This window comes from Aspergillus lentulus (assembly GCF_001445615.1).
Source record: "Aspergillus lentulus DNA, contig: Alt09, strain: IFM 54703, whole genome shotgun sequence".
NCBI lineage: Eukaryota > Fungi > Ascomycota > Eurotiomycetes > Eurotiales > Aspergillaceae > Aspergillus > Aspergillus lentulus.
The window spans coordinates 2,554,365-2,568,906 of record NW_028322117.1 but is presented as its reverse complement, the minus strand read 5'-3'; the positions used below and the strand labels follow the sequence as shown (position 1 = coordinate 2,568,906).

The window sequence follows — 14,542 nt, the reverse complement described above, 5'->3', positions numbered from 1 at the left end:
TCCATGAACAAATATCGGAATCAGCGAACACCTGATCGCCAGTAGGGAGAAAACCAAGGAGATATTCCTCGGACTGGTAGCGTTGGGCATGGTGCGACTGCACACATTAATCGGAAATGTCCTCACAGTTCTTGCAAACAGAACTCTTGAATCTGATTCAGGAGTCCAAACGGAAGAATTCTGACTTGCGAAATGTTTGCTTCCCATCTACTAGAGGAGGTTTCATGCAACTCAAACTTACTGACGGCTTAGGCTGCTGAGGAGTCACTGAATGATTTGAAGGCGTTGCCTTCAACTTCTGAGGCTCAGATATCTGCTGGTGGGTGTCAAGCAATCCCATATGTAGCTGCTTGAAAAGATTACTGAGTACTCAAGAGATCTTGTGCGCAAACCCAGATTTGTCGATCCATTTATTTTAGCCTGCCATAGTCGACATGCAAAGCTTGCCGGAATCGGAGTTGTCTGCTTGCAGAGACTTGTGGCTTCGCGGTGTCTACCTTCTGAGAGGCTGAAGGATGTCCTTGGGGGATTGAAGGAGACTACTAGCCTGAGTAAGCAATCATAGCTGATAATTTTTCAAATCACTAACTCGATCAGGCCTGGATATCCAACTCAAAATCTTGCAGTCCTTGCCCTCACTTTTGCAGCATTATTCCAATGACCTAGGAGGAGAGCTTCTTGCAAGTACATTAGAAATATGTGCTACGCTGCAAGCAAGCAAGACTCTTGCCGTATCTAGCACAGCAGCAGCCACTCTTCAGCAGTTAGTAGTCTCGACATTCGAACGAGTTGCTGAAGAAGACAGTTCGTTTTTCCTTTGTTCGGCCTGGCTTATTATGTCTGCTGACGTATCTTCAGAAACTCTCGATGAAGGCAAGCCAGGAGTGACAATCAAGCTTGAAGCTGACTCCGTGAACATCGGGTACTCTGCGTACGATGCATTGCGAGTAAGCACCACACTCCTACGCGTATTCGGACTTAATTGACATAGCGCGTAAAGGTCTTGGATGATCTGTGCCGGCTTGTAGATGGCGAGCAATTGCATTTTCTGCGTATCAGGTCACTTTCTCAAACGTTCACATTGGAGCTCATCGAGAGCATTCTCACAAACAGCGGACACTTATTTGTTGGTCATGCGGAGCTCACGCATGTTTTGCGGACACGGCTCATGCCGATGACAGTCAGGTACCTCTCTGAGAGGCACGGCTTTGCCCTTACCAGCCGCGTTGCTCGGATCCTTCTTATACTTCTCAAGCGTTACATGTCTCTTCTGACAGCCGAATGCGAGATGGCTCTTGGGTTGCTGACTCACCTTCTCGAACCCGATGGAACGTCGCCTTGGAAAAGAGTACTCTGTATGGAAATTTTTAGAGGACTTTATGCCGAGCCGGGGCTAGTTCGGCTCGTTTATTCTCTATATGATGGAGAAGACAACAGAAAGAATATTCTCAGAGATCACATGGCCGCTCTCGTTCGTCTAGCGTCTGAGAAGCCTTCATTGATTGGAGTCAGCAGTCGTTCAACTGTACCCTTGCGAGCTGAACATGCACGATCCATAACGGAAGAGCAGATAACACTTGAAGCCGGCGGAGTTGCTGGGGTTATCGGGGCCACTGGCCCTTCTACTGAGACTAGTTTCCAGGGAATTAGCAGTCAGTGGAGCACAGTCCGCACGCCGTACATCGAGCTGCTCGACAAGACCGATCCGCCATCCCCCCCTGAAACATATATCTACAGCCTAGTGCTCAATTGTATCACCTCATTTGCAGAAGGGCTGGCGAAATTCATACTTCCATTAACTGTCCCAGACTCAAAGCAGAAGCGGAGAAGTCGGATTACGAGCCCCGACAAAAGCAGTCCTACTAAGCCTGCACATAATCTTCAGATAATGGATTCCAGCACAACTATACACCGATCGAATTCCAAGAAACTCGTGATACCTCTTAATCCCTTGGACCTAGATTCTCACTCCCAATTGACAGCAATCAAGGCCTGCGCCGGCATCATTGAGAATTGCTGGCCTGCTATACTTGCAGCGTGTTCGACATTTCTCTACGCTTCGTTGGACGAAGAATACTATCACAACCTTGTCCGATCTTTTCAGAAGCTCGCTCATGTTGCCGGCCTTCTCAGACTGTCCGTTCCGCGGGACGCTTTTTTGACTACTCTGGCGAAGGCTACAATGCCAGCTGAGATGGCTGGTGCTTCGACTGCAGCTGCCTCAGATACCCACAGCATTACCGCCATGGATGAAAAACGCAAGGGCGGCGCGGTGTCCCTTGTTAGCTCCTCATTTCCTGCGGACGGTCCGAGAGCATCTGCGGAAATTGCTTCATTGTCACTAAGCACCAGAAATCTGCTGTGCCTGCGCGCTCTCTTGAATCTGGGGATTGCCCTCGGTCCCACTTTAGACCAGCCGGCCTGGTCGATCATTCTCGGAACGCTGCAGGATGTAGACTTACTCATCGGCATGGCCTCCAGCAAAACAAATAACTCTATTAATAATGCGGGGGATGTGTCAGGCGATATGTCTAAAGCCAACCTCGGGGCAGAAATTACAGCTGTTCATGCAGCCGCTGCAAAATTGTTCGAGAGCACTGGTGACTATCCGAGCGATTCGTTTGACGGTCTGCTGATTGCTCTCCTTGACCTCTCCGGCACGACTGAAGAACCAGTTAAAGATGGGCCATCTGAAAAGATACCGGGGACTCATAACTCCTTACCGTCGCAAAAGCACGTCAGTCGGGCGCGGAGGAACAACCGGGGTGTGTCATTTGTGGTCGAAAAGGCCAGAGTGCGGGATGAAGATCTGAAGTTTGTCTTGGACAAAGCAAAAGAGCTCGCCCAAGCAAATCTTGAACGCTTGTCGTCGTTGGCCGACACCGACCGCGGCGTCTGGCAGCTGCTCACTGAGCGGTTGATTGCCACCGCCGCAAACCCAGAGATAAGCCTGAGACTTCGCCTAAAAGCGAACGGTGTTCTCAGCTATGTCGTATTTGAGACTATGAAACAGAGAGACGATCCTGTTGATTCAGTCCGAAACGCGCGTCATATCAGAAACCTGGAAACTCTGAACATGCAAGTCTCGACGCTCTATTCGGTTAACGCTTGCATGCCAGGGTTACCACCCTCTACCTCCGTCATAGAGATTCATGAGCAGAGTCTGGAGACATTAAAGAGTATTCTGGAGCAGTATGCAGAGTCTTTCAATGATGGATGGACGCTTGTCTTCAGTCTGATATCCAGTGTGTTCGGGGACGCTTCAAACGACGAGAGTGCGACAGCGGCAGGAGATATTTCTAGCAGGGCGCGTGACACACGCTGGGTAGCCGATTCGCCTCGGCTCGTTCGTGCTGCATACAAATCTCTGCAGTTAGTCGCTTCTGATTTTATCGCTCTCTTGCCACCCCAATGTCGGTTGGACCTCGTGAATTCATTATCCCGTTTCGCTTTACAGCAAGAGGACTTCAATATCTCATTGACAACGACATCATCTTTCTGGAATGTATCTGATTTTCTGCAAGGGCAAATTGAGGAATTCTGCATTGAGTCGCATGTCGATCTCTCAGTCAGCGAGGAGACACTTTCGACCCTTGCAAGAGGTGATGAACCCTCGGTCTCACGAAATGCGCTGTGGCTGCTGCTTCTGCTTAGGATTGTAAGCCTTGCGAAGGATAGCAGGCTGGAGATTCGAAACTGCGCGATTCAAACCCTTCTAAGGATTTTTGATGCGTACGGGCAACAACTTTCACCCAAGGCATGGCGTCTGTGTCTGAATCGTGTTTTGTTCCTAATGGTCGAGGCCATCGAACTTGAACTCGCAAATTCTCGGGCAGCGGAGAAGGCCAAGGGCTCTGAGGTGGTTCAGTCTTGGATAGAAACAGCAGTTGTCATGATCAAGGGATTTTCCGATCTGATAACTACATTTTTCGAGCCTATTGTCAGGGACGATGCGTTTGACGCTTCCTGGGGACGTCTCCTGGGATATCTACACAAGCTTATCAGCTCGAACTTCCTGGAGCTAAGTGAAGCGGTATTCTCCAGTCTGGCAAACATCCTTCTTCGGTCGCAGACGACAAATAATATGAGCAAGAAGGCGCTTGAACTCGCTTGGTCGCTGTGGGTTGCTGGCCATCCTGCTCCCAGGGAGGACATGATTGACCTCGGACGCCCAAATCAGGATGCATCATCTGCATACTTGCAGGCATTTCAGCAGTTGTATGCCCTCTATAAGGACGATCTAGGAGATGACCATATTGAGCATATTCTCCATCATTTGCGCCTCCTCGCTTGGAACTCCGTCTCCTCTCCGTATTCGCCGGACGTGGATCGGGTTTCGGATGTACAAGCAATTATCATTGATTGTGTGAAACTGCTATGTTCACACAAGCCGGAGGCCCAGCCGAAGATTGTTTTCTGTCTTGCTGATTTCGTTGATTCCGCATTGACAAAATGGTCCCTAGATTCAGATTCGAGAAGGCCAACTTTTGTTGCGTTCTCGAAAAGCGCTGTAGAGCTCCTGGGCTGGTATATTGCTGCCTTTGGTATCAAGGAAGATATTTTCTCCAATGGCTCTCTATCTTCTGCCTTGGAACATCTTGGGAACCCAATTGTTCAAAGATACGAGTGGCCAGGAAAAGACCGAGATCCCAGCCTGTGGCAGAAATCGACCACTGCAGTGCTGGATATTCTCCATGTGGCGGTTCCATACGTCGAAAAGCAATACGAAAACGCAAATTTGGAAGAGATCTCGCGGTTCTGGAATTGCGTGGTAGACATTGCGAACGGCATTGCCTCTGCGAAAGGTTATCGAACCCGTTCAATTCCCACAACAAAATCCCACGCAGACGAAACCTTCGATATCGATGCTATGAACAAACTCAAGTCTATCATCATTCCATCTCTAGGCGCATCCATCATCCCAGACAATATTCGACACCAATTCGCACGTACGATATTCAACTCCTCTTTCATCTACCAACAACAGCGTTTTGGCGCTCCTATCAAGTATTCCGAGAAGGAGCCTTTGCAGAACCTATATGATATCCGGCCTGGCCGAACCTTTGACCCACCGCCAACCCCACGCGCTCGGATGGCATACATTCTGATCGACACGCTATTTGAGCTCGCATCAGCCCCCCAGCCCAGCAATGATGATACACCCAGACAAGAGACAAGCAGTACGGAGCAAACGACAGCCCGTGTTCTACTCTCGCGCTCGGTCTCCCCGTATCTCATACTCCGATGCGCCGTGTCCCTGAAGGCGTACATCGCGGATCAGCCACTCCGCGGACTCATGCCGCAGCCTACGCCGGCGCGCAAGGCGCTGCTACATCTACTCCGCGGCATGATCGATCTGCGGAGCGAACCAACTGCCGTTCCTGCTCCGCCTGTGATCAAGACAATGGTCATGTCATCCGGCGACTCAAGCCAGGCTGGAAATGAGCATCACAAGAAACATCTGGAATGGATATACCCACTCGTTGTGAAGGCGGTACAGGTCGCTGGGAGGGAAAAGGATGACGGAGAGATTCTCCAGGTTCTTGGAGCGGTTTTAGGTCGGGTCGGAAACGATGTTTAATTAGTATATTTTACATTTTGTGCTATAGATCATCTCAAATAGATCTCAATCGTGCATATTTTTACAAATAAGCATTTGCGGCAAGCAAGTGTTGCATTCTCAACCATGATTGGGCGCAGAGAGCTACTTTATTCAAGGAACCAATCGTTGGCCGTCGACTACAGGGCCAGTTTATCTGATGGCAACGATTCATAATAAGCACAAGGTACGGATACAGAGTCAAATAGGGTATATGTACGGAGTAGAAGATGTCGCCAAATCTCAACAACTTCCATGAAATAGAAACGTTAAGCGAGACGCCATGCGACATACTCAGCCTACAGGCTAAGCGGCAGGGGCGGATACTCTCTGAGTGTGATATGATTCGCGTCCAGGTCCGGCCGTGGCTGAGCCTTCCGGTAGGGGCTGTTGCTGCTTCTGTTGCTGAAGAAGTTGCTGCTGCTGGATCTGTTGCTGTTGAGCGATTTGAGGGGTCGCTGCGATCTCGGGAGCTTGTCTGTAGAGAGTGATCTCGGACTGCTTGAAGTACCGACGGGCATCTAGACACAAGGAATTATTCAGGTCAGTACGTTATCAAATCGCAGTGGGATGCAAAAAAACCGAGAAAAACAGCTGGGTATCGAAACAAAAACGTATGAAATGACGAAAACCGGGGGCCTAGTGGGGCCACCACGCGAGTGTATCAACCAAGTGTGGCTTAGCGTGGGGGTTTTGCCGTTCGGAAAGAGACCGCAAGTCAGCCAGTCCGAATGACCACCATGACTGGTCCGAGGTGGTTTCAATAGCCGATCGGCTATTGAAATGTTCAGGTGGGATGCCGTGGGATATTATTGGGCAAGTGTGAACGTATGAGGAACCTCAGGTACCAATGCAGGTAGAAAACAACGGCGCGTTAATGGTCATGCGCTTTCGAAGTCGCACAGACCGACAGCTGGTTCGCCATAGGGGATCGATCGGGCAGATTCCATGCGAATGAAAAAAACATCCGAACGAGCAAGTGCTTTTTTTGTTCTGCTTACCTTCATCGATCAACACCAGGCTCAGATAGTATCTTGTGGAGTACTTTTTGTTGACATCACGGAAAGTGGGCGTCAGATCGAAACCGCCCAGGAACAGACGAATAGGAATTGTCTCGCCTGGTCATGATCAGCAGGAAGCACCTCCCATTTGTTCAACAACATATATTGCTTTTTGTGGGGTGCCAGCAGTGTGACATGAAGCAATTTCCGTCGGATGCGACTCACCTCGCGAAGGCGACCCGTCCATGATCTGTCAGAAGAACAACGTTAGCAGGCATCCCCTATTTTGTGCCAAAACGGGCTGACCTACCTCGAATCGTACCAGCGTCTCGCTCTCGTTGTACTGGTTTGGCGGGGAGCCCGTCGTCTCACGTCGAATAATAGATAGTTCCATGTGTTTGATCTTCAGCCGCACGAGGAGAAAATAGATACGCCCCACGATGACATCTTTCAGGTGATATTTGGATTTGGAGTATTCAAACTCAATATGCAGGCAGTCTTCAATACCGACATCCATCTTGATCGGGCTGTTGGTTTCCGGGGGCATGCGATAAGAGTAGACCCAGAGATCCTTCTCCCGAATCACATCTGCCATCCGCCTCGAGACCGTCACCCGCACAAAGTACCGCAGCTTCACGTTGATACCATTGTATGATTCGTATTGTTTCTCGACGTTCTTAAAGTTAAAGGGGAATGTCTGTGGGTGTTGCAGCTCTCCGGGAGCTGCAAGTTCCTGCACCAGCGAGAGAAATTCGTAATGGTTGCCTCGATCGTAGAACATCTCTGCGCAGCAATATGCTTGGTCAGTTCACGTCTCAATCTCAACCACCAGTGGCAGTAAGTGCTGCAGACTTTGAACGGGCTGGCTCCCATACCGATCGTGCCAATGAATTGCACCTTGATGCCAGTGTGTTCTAATCGCTTCCCATCCTTTGGTCGAACCGTAACAGCACCCTTCACCGACTCTCCATCCATGTAAAGAGGAACTCGCTCGCGGCGGCCCTTATCGAGCTTCACATCCACTGTCTGGCGTTCATCGCTGTCTTCGAGCACGACGTCAATGTCGACGGGAGTGGAGAAGAACAGAGAAGTCATTTCGGAGGCCGGGTCGCAGGGTTTAGGAGGGTTAAACCAGTTTGGAACTCGTGCACACGTTAAGTTCTTGCAGTCAAATCAGATAGGATCACACAATTGCCATGCCGCTTAGCTTCGCTCAAGCTTCCATCTGGGTTGTTGACCGCAGATGGCGATCCACGACTGCCTGGCGGTTAGCCTGTCATATGGTGATTACGTAATATCCCGGCATCGCAGTAGACGTTGTTCCATCAACCGTAAACAGTTGCGTCTGTACATGCGAATGTCGTAGATTAACAGTTGAAGAATATACGAGTCACTCCCCCCATGAGCCAGAGAATATGGACCGATCTGTCATCTCCAGTGCTAGGAGCAATTGTAGCATCCGATCAAGTTGTTACGCGCTACAGACGCTGACCAATGGACTACATACTTGCTCATGTCGTGTCCGTGCTAAAATGGCTAAAGAGCAATCATTATGGATAACGACCTATCTCGAATCAGGATCCAAGATGGAAAGAAACGGATGCAGTGAACCATGTCTTGAGCAGGTCAAAATACAGAAGTATGAGTACCTGGGGTATCAGTATTGCTACCGCTTCTCGCCATCCGCCGCGAATATATTTTGCGAAATGGAGGGTAATGATAGTACAACAGATAGTCAAGGGGATTTCAGTACGACCTGGAACTTTCGAAGTAGGGGACGCGGAAAATAATGCAGTTTCAGACAGGTTCGACACGTCTTTTATCCTGAGCTGGACTGGAACGAACGGATTGGGCAGAAATCCGCCAGCCTACCAGTAAGGCAACAGGAAACACATTTCCGGAGCCCTTGTTTCACGGAACATATTGCCTTCTTGAGTCTGAGACCCAGTCTCGTGATACCTGCCAAGGTCCATGTTCCAACAAGGTTTGGATAAACACGGAGTACTCAATGCTAGAAACTTGAAGATGTTGGCCAGCGAATTGTTTGCATGCAAACTGGCGGGTTTCCCCGGATTGAGCCATGTCCCCCTGCAAGCCACAAGGACCCAAGATCAGTCAATTTAAGCGGTGGGCCACATGGCCGGGACTCCTGTTGGAGCCAAAATACGGCTTTGGTTGTTGAGTGGTGGAGTGTCGACGCTCGACAGTTTGAAGAAAAGGCGGTATCAGATTTGCAGGTTCGCTCTTTTGAACCATAACCCTTGTTTGGGGGATGATTGTCTGCTGAGCGCCTATCCGAGCTGAGACGCCAAAGTACCTCCAGAAGTGCGGAGTACTAGTCCGTTCATAATGCACTCATTATCACTTGCTCCCTTGTTCCCTTGTCCACAGGATCAAACAATGGCAGATTGAAGTGCTGTACAGCCATGCTGTATTATCAGGAATGCATTAAAAGTGAATGAGCAACGCATTACAGAGTGTAGCTAGGGATAGATCCTTTGCGCTTTGATTGAATCCTCCCCACTTTTGCTGTTGATGGGTATCGAAGATCTGGAAGATTGCATGGGGGAATATTCCGATTACAGTGTACTAGGAAATTGCTATGTGTACGCCATTCGTTCTTACCATTAATTGCAATCAAATTGCACTCAATATCGAAGAAGTTCTGGCCAGTAGACAGATAACGGATAGATATTAGAAGTTTCTCATGTCAGGCCGCTACCTTATTCCGTCAGCCCATGCTAGCCACAGCATCCTGCTATCTGGTCCCTGGAGATCATCACTAAGTATCCCTGAGAGTTTCGTCTGTATTCCGCGTCCTTTGAATTTTGAACTGTATGGTCTTTTGTTGAATTCAAAGAAATGCATCAAAATAACAAGGGAAAACTGCTATCCCAGTATATAGCCTACCTATTGTGGTATAGCGTGGGGGGCTTTTATGGATGAGTGTTTGTAACTCTCTTGTAATTGTATTTATTTGCCGTATCAGTCCCGGATCCCCGGTGCAGGGCAACCTTCTTTCCTACCCGTGACATCATGAAAAGATGGGATGAGATGGGGACGTAATTTGGTACGTATTTGATGCTCATCCAAAAGATACAGTGTTAAAATTCGTGTATGGCGATATACAGCCTGCTCAGCTGCTTCAGATATCTATAGAATTATTCCAGATAGTACCTTTTCTTTCTATCTTTTCATTCTGCAATGGTGAGTCTCTTCAAATTGCTAGAATAAGGATCCGATCTCCCACTAACACCCAAGCCCGCGGAACCCCCTATCTTCTCGAATGCCCCCCACCTTATTGAATGTTTCGCTGATTTCCCCCACTCGGCTGGCTGTAATCTATACTCCGTACTCTGTAAGGTACCTTAAGGTTAGGCTACCTAGTATGGAGAAGCCCAACACTGTACGGAGTAGGTAGACGTTGTTCGGACTTTCCATTTTGAAAGTTGTTGGAAAATTCCCGTTACGTCTGTATGATTCGATGTTTTGTAACTCCAACTTGAAAGAAAACAATAGGTCATGTTTCCCTACAGGATCGGCTTTCGACATGAAAGTCCCCACAGACCCAGGTTTGATACTTAATATCCGCCTGCTGGATTTCTTCCTTTTTATTTAGCCATTACTCCCTTGTCTCTTTCTCTTCTTCCCCTTATAACTTGCATGAAAGACATTGATATTACCTTTGACCTGCAATCGCTGTTCAACAACCTGGTTTGCTGCGTTCCACCTAGTTCAAAGCACTTGACACAAAAGCGTCGACTTTTATATACATCCACCAACCCCCAACAACACTCTGAAAAGTTGGTTGAACCATCCGGCACCGCCCACCGACTTCCGTGTATCACTAGAGCGTCATAGTCTTTGTCCACTCTGCGGCTCTCTTGCGCCGTTGTTTTCTCTTTTCTGTTTGAGCCGTACTTCTTCCTTTGTTCTACACACTATGCTCTCTGCTGGGGAAAGGCATCAACCGCCTATAAATACCAATGCGGTTGTAGACGCCTCTCGGACACCAGTCACCAAAATTTCTCTGAATCACAATTCGGCCACCTCAATGCGGTCAGAGACATCCAAAGCCGAGAACATCCAACATATCTGGGTCGTTACCGGGCCTGCGGGATGCGGGAAAAGTACCGTTGGACGGATGCTGCAGAAGGAGCTGGGTTTGCCCTTCCTCGAAGGAGATGATGTAAGTGCTTCTCACACAACCGATATCCTATCTACGGCCTTTTGGCAAATGCGCAAGTCAAACTAACAGGTACCCATACAGTTCCACTCACAAACTAACCGGGAGAAAATGGGCAATGGCATCCCTCTAACCGACGAAGACCGTTGGGACTGGCTCATCTCCTTGCGCAAAGCCGCCATCGAGGCCCTCTCCCCTTCGCAAACCAACAACTTCCGCCCTCCGTCCGGCGTCGTAGTCGCCTGCTCCGCTCTCAAGCAGAAATATCGAGACGTCATGCGCGTCGCCGCCTACGGCTCCCCGTCCGTCCAGATCCACTTCATTTATCTCAAGCTAGACAAGGACGTCCTGATCGAGCGCGTCAAGCAGCGTGATCCCTCCCACTATATGAAGAGCGGCATGGTCCACTCGCAATTGCAGGCTCTCGAGGAACCCCAGGGCGAGTGGGATGCGCTGACCGTCAACGCTGATGGTCCCCGCGAGGAGGTTCAGAAGACGGTTCTTCAGTTGGTGTCGGAGAAGCTGGCGGAATACCAGTAACCGGGTCATCATTTGTCTGCTTGCTTTACGATTTTGCTGTTTTTTGGCTGGGTTCAATTGCACAGATTGCATGGATCTCTTGCGCCGTCCGGTGTCTTTGGAGTTTTAGAGTTGCCTACTCATGCTTTTGGAAGCATCATGATCTGTCCTTGTGTCTACGGAGTCCGCATCATATCCTGGAGTTCCCATCGGTTTGAATCTTTATGTCCTGTCATGGTGATCTGTCTGCTGTTATGATTCATGTACACAAGAGGGTTTCTCTGCGTTAGGCATAGCTGATACCTTGACTAGAAAGATGATTGCCTTATTTTTGCATTCTAACCTGATTCACAGTGTTCTAAACGCCGGTATTAGCGGTTGGTGGTAACTGACGTCATCATCGACAGTTCCGCCTTAGGCACTCGCACCGGCGCTGCCGGATTCACGTCGTGCTGCATAACTTTGTACAGTCGACTTTAGCCTTACAGGATACCATTATGATCCTAGATGGCTGAAGTTAAGCACATAACCAAATGGTGTGGACAACGGGGCTTCCCGCCCGCCCAGCCCTACTTAAATGCTCTTAGGAACCTCAAGTGTGTAGCATGTGATACAAACTAGTGTCCGTTTTTGTCCCTTGTTTACCTACTTAGCCTAGATCGGCTTGATAGGGGCCGATGGCACCAATTCTGTCGTCGCAAACAGCTGGCCTTTGTATATTTTGTTTCTCTGGTAAATGAGTATACCTGGCATGCTGGTACTTGCAGATCTTCGCCATGAACCGAATTGACAAGACGGATTACTCGCGCTGGCGTATGCTGGACGAGGATGGAAAGCACACATGGCATTATCTCGACGACGATGAAGCCGCCCGGAAATGGCCCCAAACACTCGCTGATAAGTATTATTTAGGGCTTCCTTTGGTATCTTCACCATACGCGATTAACCTTCCCGCATGGCGCGTGCTCCAAGTATCCAATTGACTAATTCTAATTCAATATGGAATAGGGTCTCCCGGATCTTCCTACTGCTACTTCCCCATTAGAAAGTGCGATTAATGGCCTCAGATTCTTCTCGAAACTACAGCTTCCACCGGGGAATTGGGGCTGCGAATATGGCGGGCCAATGTTCTTGCTTCCCGGGGTGGTGATTGCGTGGGTGGTGACGGAGACACCCATTCCGGCGGCCTATGCGACAGAGATCAAAAATTACCTGTTTGCACACGCGAACCCGGTCGATGGAGGATGGGGTCTGCATTCCGAAGGCGACAGCACTGTGTTTGGCACATCCCTGAACTACACAGTGTTGCGGCTTCTTGGGGTGGACAGTGAGCACCCGGTCATGGTGCAGGCGCGAGGTCTTCTCCACCGGCTCGGAGGCGCCCTGAATGCGCCGCACTGGTCGAAGTTCTGGCTAGCAGTTCTAGGGGTGTGTGACTGGGAGGTTGTTAATCCTGTTCCTCCAGAGGCGTGGCTGCTGCCGGACTGGGTACCACTCGCGCCATGGAGATGGTGGGTGCATATCCGACAGGTCTTTCTCCCAATGTCGTGGATCTGGTCTAAACGGTGGACGGCCGCGGAAACGGACGTTGTGAGGGCCCTGCGACGGGAGCTGTTTGTCCAGCCGTGGGAGAGCATCGAGTGGGCGGCACATCGCAATGACATTGCCCCAACCGATAACTATCACCCCAAGTCGTGGTTGTTGAACTCGGTCAATTGGGTCCTGGCGAATATCTGGACACCTTACCTTCGACCGAGAAGCCTGACTGCACGGGCCGAAGACTGGGTTAGTAAATTGATTGACATGGAGGATGCAAATTCAGATTATGCCGATTTAGCATCCGTGAATGGACCTATGAACCTTATTGTTTGCTATATCCGCGATGGGCGCGATTCCTATTCTGCGCGTCGTCACCGGGAACGCATGGAAGAATTTCTCTGGGTGAATAAAGAGGGGATGTTCGCCAACGGGACGAACGGTGTGCAATGCTGGGACACAGCGTTCCTGATTCAGGCGGTGTGGTCGGCTGGTCTAGCTGAAGACGCGCAGTTCAAGCCCATGCTGATACAGGCGCTGGAATTCCTGGATCGGCAGCAGATCCGCGAGAATTGTAAGGATCAAGACGTTTGTTATCGCCATTTCCGTAAGGGAGCCTGGGCTTTCAGCAATCGCGACCAGGGATATGGGGTCAGTGACTGCATTTCAGAGGCGCTGAAGGCTGTTATTATGCTTCAAAAAGAGGCCAATGGATATCCACAGCTGCTTGGAGACCAAAGGATCTTTGATGCCGTGGACACCTTGCTCACTTATCAAAATCCGTCGGGCGGTTGTGCGTCTTATGAGCCGACCAGGGGGAGTGAATACCTCGAAATGTTAAACACAGCAGAGGTCTTTGGACGCATTATGGTTGAATATGATTATCCTGAGTGCACGAGCGCTGTGTTGACAGCTTTGATATTGTTCTCCAAACACTGGCCTGATTATCGGCGCGGAGAAATACAGACATTTATCCAACGGGGAGGAAATTATATCAGGAGGGCGCAACGCCCTGATGGCAGTTGGTATGGAAGCTGGGGAGTATGCTTTACATACGGCACGATGTTTGCTTTGGAATGCCTTGGATCAGTTGGGGAGACTTATGAGAACAGTGAACATGTCCGCAGGGGGTGTCAGTTCCTGCTTTCGAAACAACGCGAGGATGGTGGATGGTCTGAAAGCTTTCAGGTGAGTACTTATATCAAGCCACTACACTGTCCCTATGCCCCGATAAAGTTATCTGAGAACTAACCCCCATTCAGAGCTGCGAACAAATGACGTATATCGAGCATTCTACGGGGTCTCAAGTTGTTCAAACTGCGTTCGCTGTCATTGCCCTCCTGAGTGTCGACTACCCTGATGTTGAGCCTATCCACCGTGGAGTTCGCTTGATTATGTCTAGACAGCAGCGAAACGGGGAATGGCTACAGGAGGGTATCGAAGGCATCTTCAACAAGAGCTGTGCTATCACATACCCGAATTACAAGTTCATCTTTTCGATTCTTGCATTAGGCAAGTTTGGGAGAAAATACCCCCACCTCATGTAGGAGGTGCCGCAGGAATGATCAATCAATAAAGCAGTATACCCTTCTTCAATCGAGGCCTCCGTAGATAGATACTGAAACTGAAGCTTGAGTCTTCCCTTGATATATGTCATATACGGACCAGATAGCGTGGAAGCAAACATGTTGTATGCTATCA

General features: G+C 49.5%; 4 protein-coding genes across 4 annotated transcripts; 3 read left to right on the top strand and 1 right to left on the bottom strand.

The window, feature by feature from the left end:
• Positions 1 to 116: 116 nt before the first annotated feature.
• On the top strand, positions 117 to 5,581 carry ALT_5655 (MON2 family protein; the record flags this gene model as incomplete). The annotated part of the gene is made up of 5 exons (XM_089599941.1): positions 117 to 194; positions 253 to 319; positions 598 to 804; positions 859 to 947; positions 1,001 to 5,581. 5 exons carry the CDS (start codon positions 117 to 119, stop codon positions 5,579 to 5,581), a joined length of 5,022 nt encoding a protein of 1,673 aa, XP_089455818.1.
• Positions 5,582 to 5,905: 324 nt separating this feature from the next.
• On the bottom strand, positions 5,906 to 7,695 carry ALT_5654 (vacuolar protein sorting-associated protein 26; the record flags this gene model as incomplete). The annotated part of the gene is made up of 5 exons (XM_033554578.1): positions 5,906 to 6,120; positions 6,601 to 6,717; positions 6,826 to 6,850; positions 6,911 to 7,383; positions 7,476 to 7,695. 5 exons carry the CDS (start codon positions 7,693 to 7,695, stop codon positions 5,906 to 5,908), a joined length of 1,050 nt encoding a protein of 349 aa, XP_033410469.1.
• Positions 7,696 to 10,543: 2,848 nt separating this feature from the next.
• ALT_5653 (gluconokinase) lies at positions 10,544 to 11,326 on the top strand (the record flags this gene model as incomplete). The annotated part of the gene is made up of 2 exons (XM_033554579.2): positions 10,544 to 10,789; positions 10,871 to 11,326. 2 exons carry the CDS (start codon positions 10,544 to 10,546, stop codon positions 11,324 to 11,326), a joined length of 702 nt encoding a protein of 233 aa, XP_033410470.2.
• Positions 11,327 to 12,081: 755 nt separating this feature from the next.
• Positions 12,082 to 14,388, top strand: ALT_5652 (terpene cyclase/mutase family protein; the record flags this gene model as incomplete). The annotated part of the gene is made up of 3 exons (XM_033554580.2): positions 12,082 to 12,228; positions 12,314 to 14,029; positions 14,104 to 14,388. 3 exons carry the CDS (start codon positions 12,082 to 12,084, stop codon positions 14,386 to 14,388), a joined length of 2,148 nt encoding a protein of 715 aa, XP_033410471.2.
• Between the last annotated feature and the right edge of the window lie 154 nt (positions 14,389 to 14,542).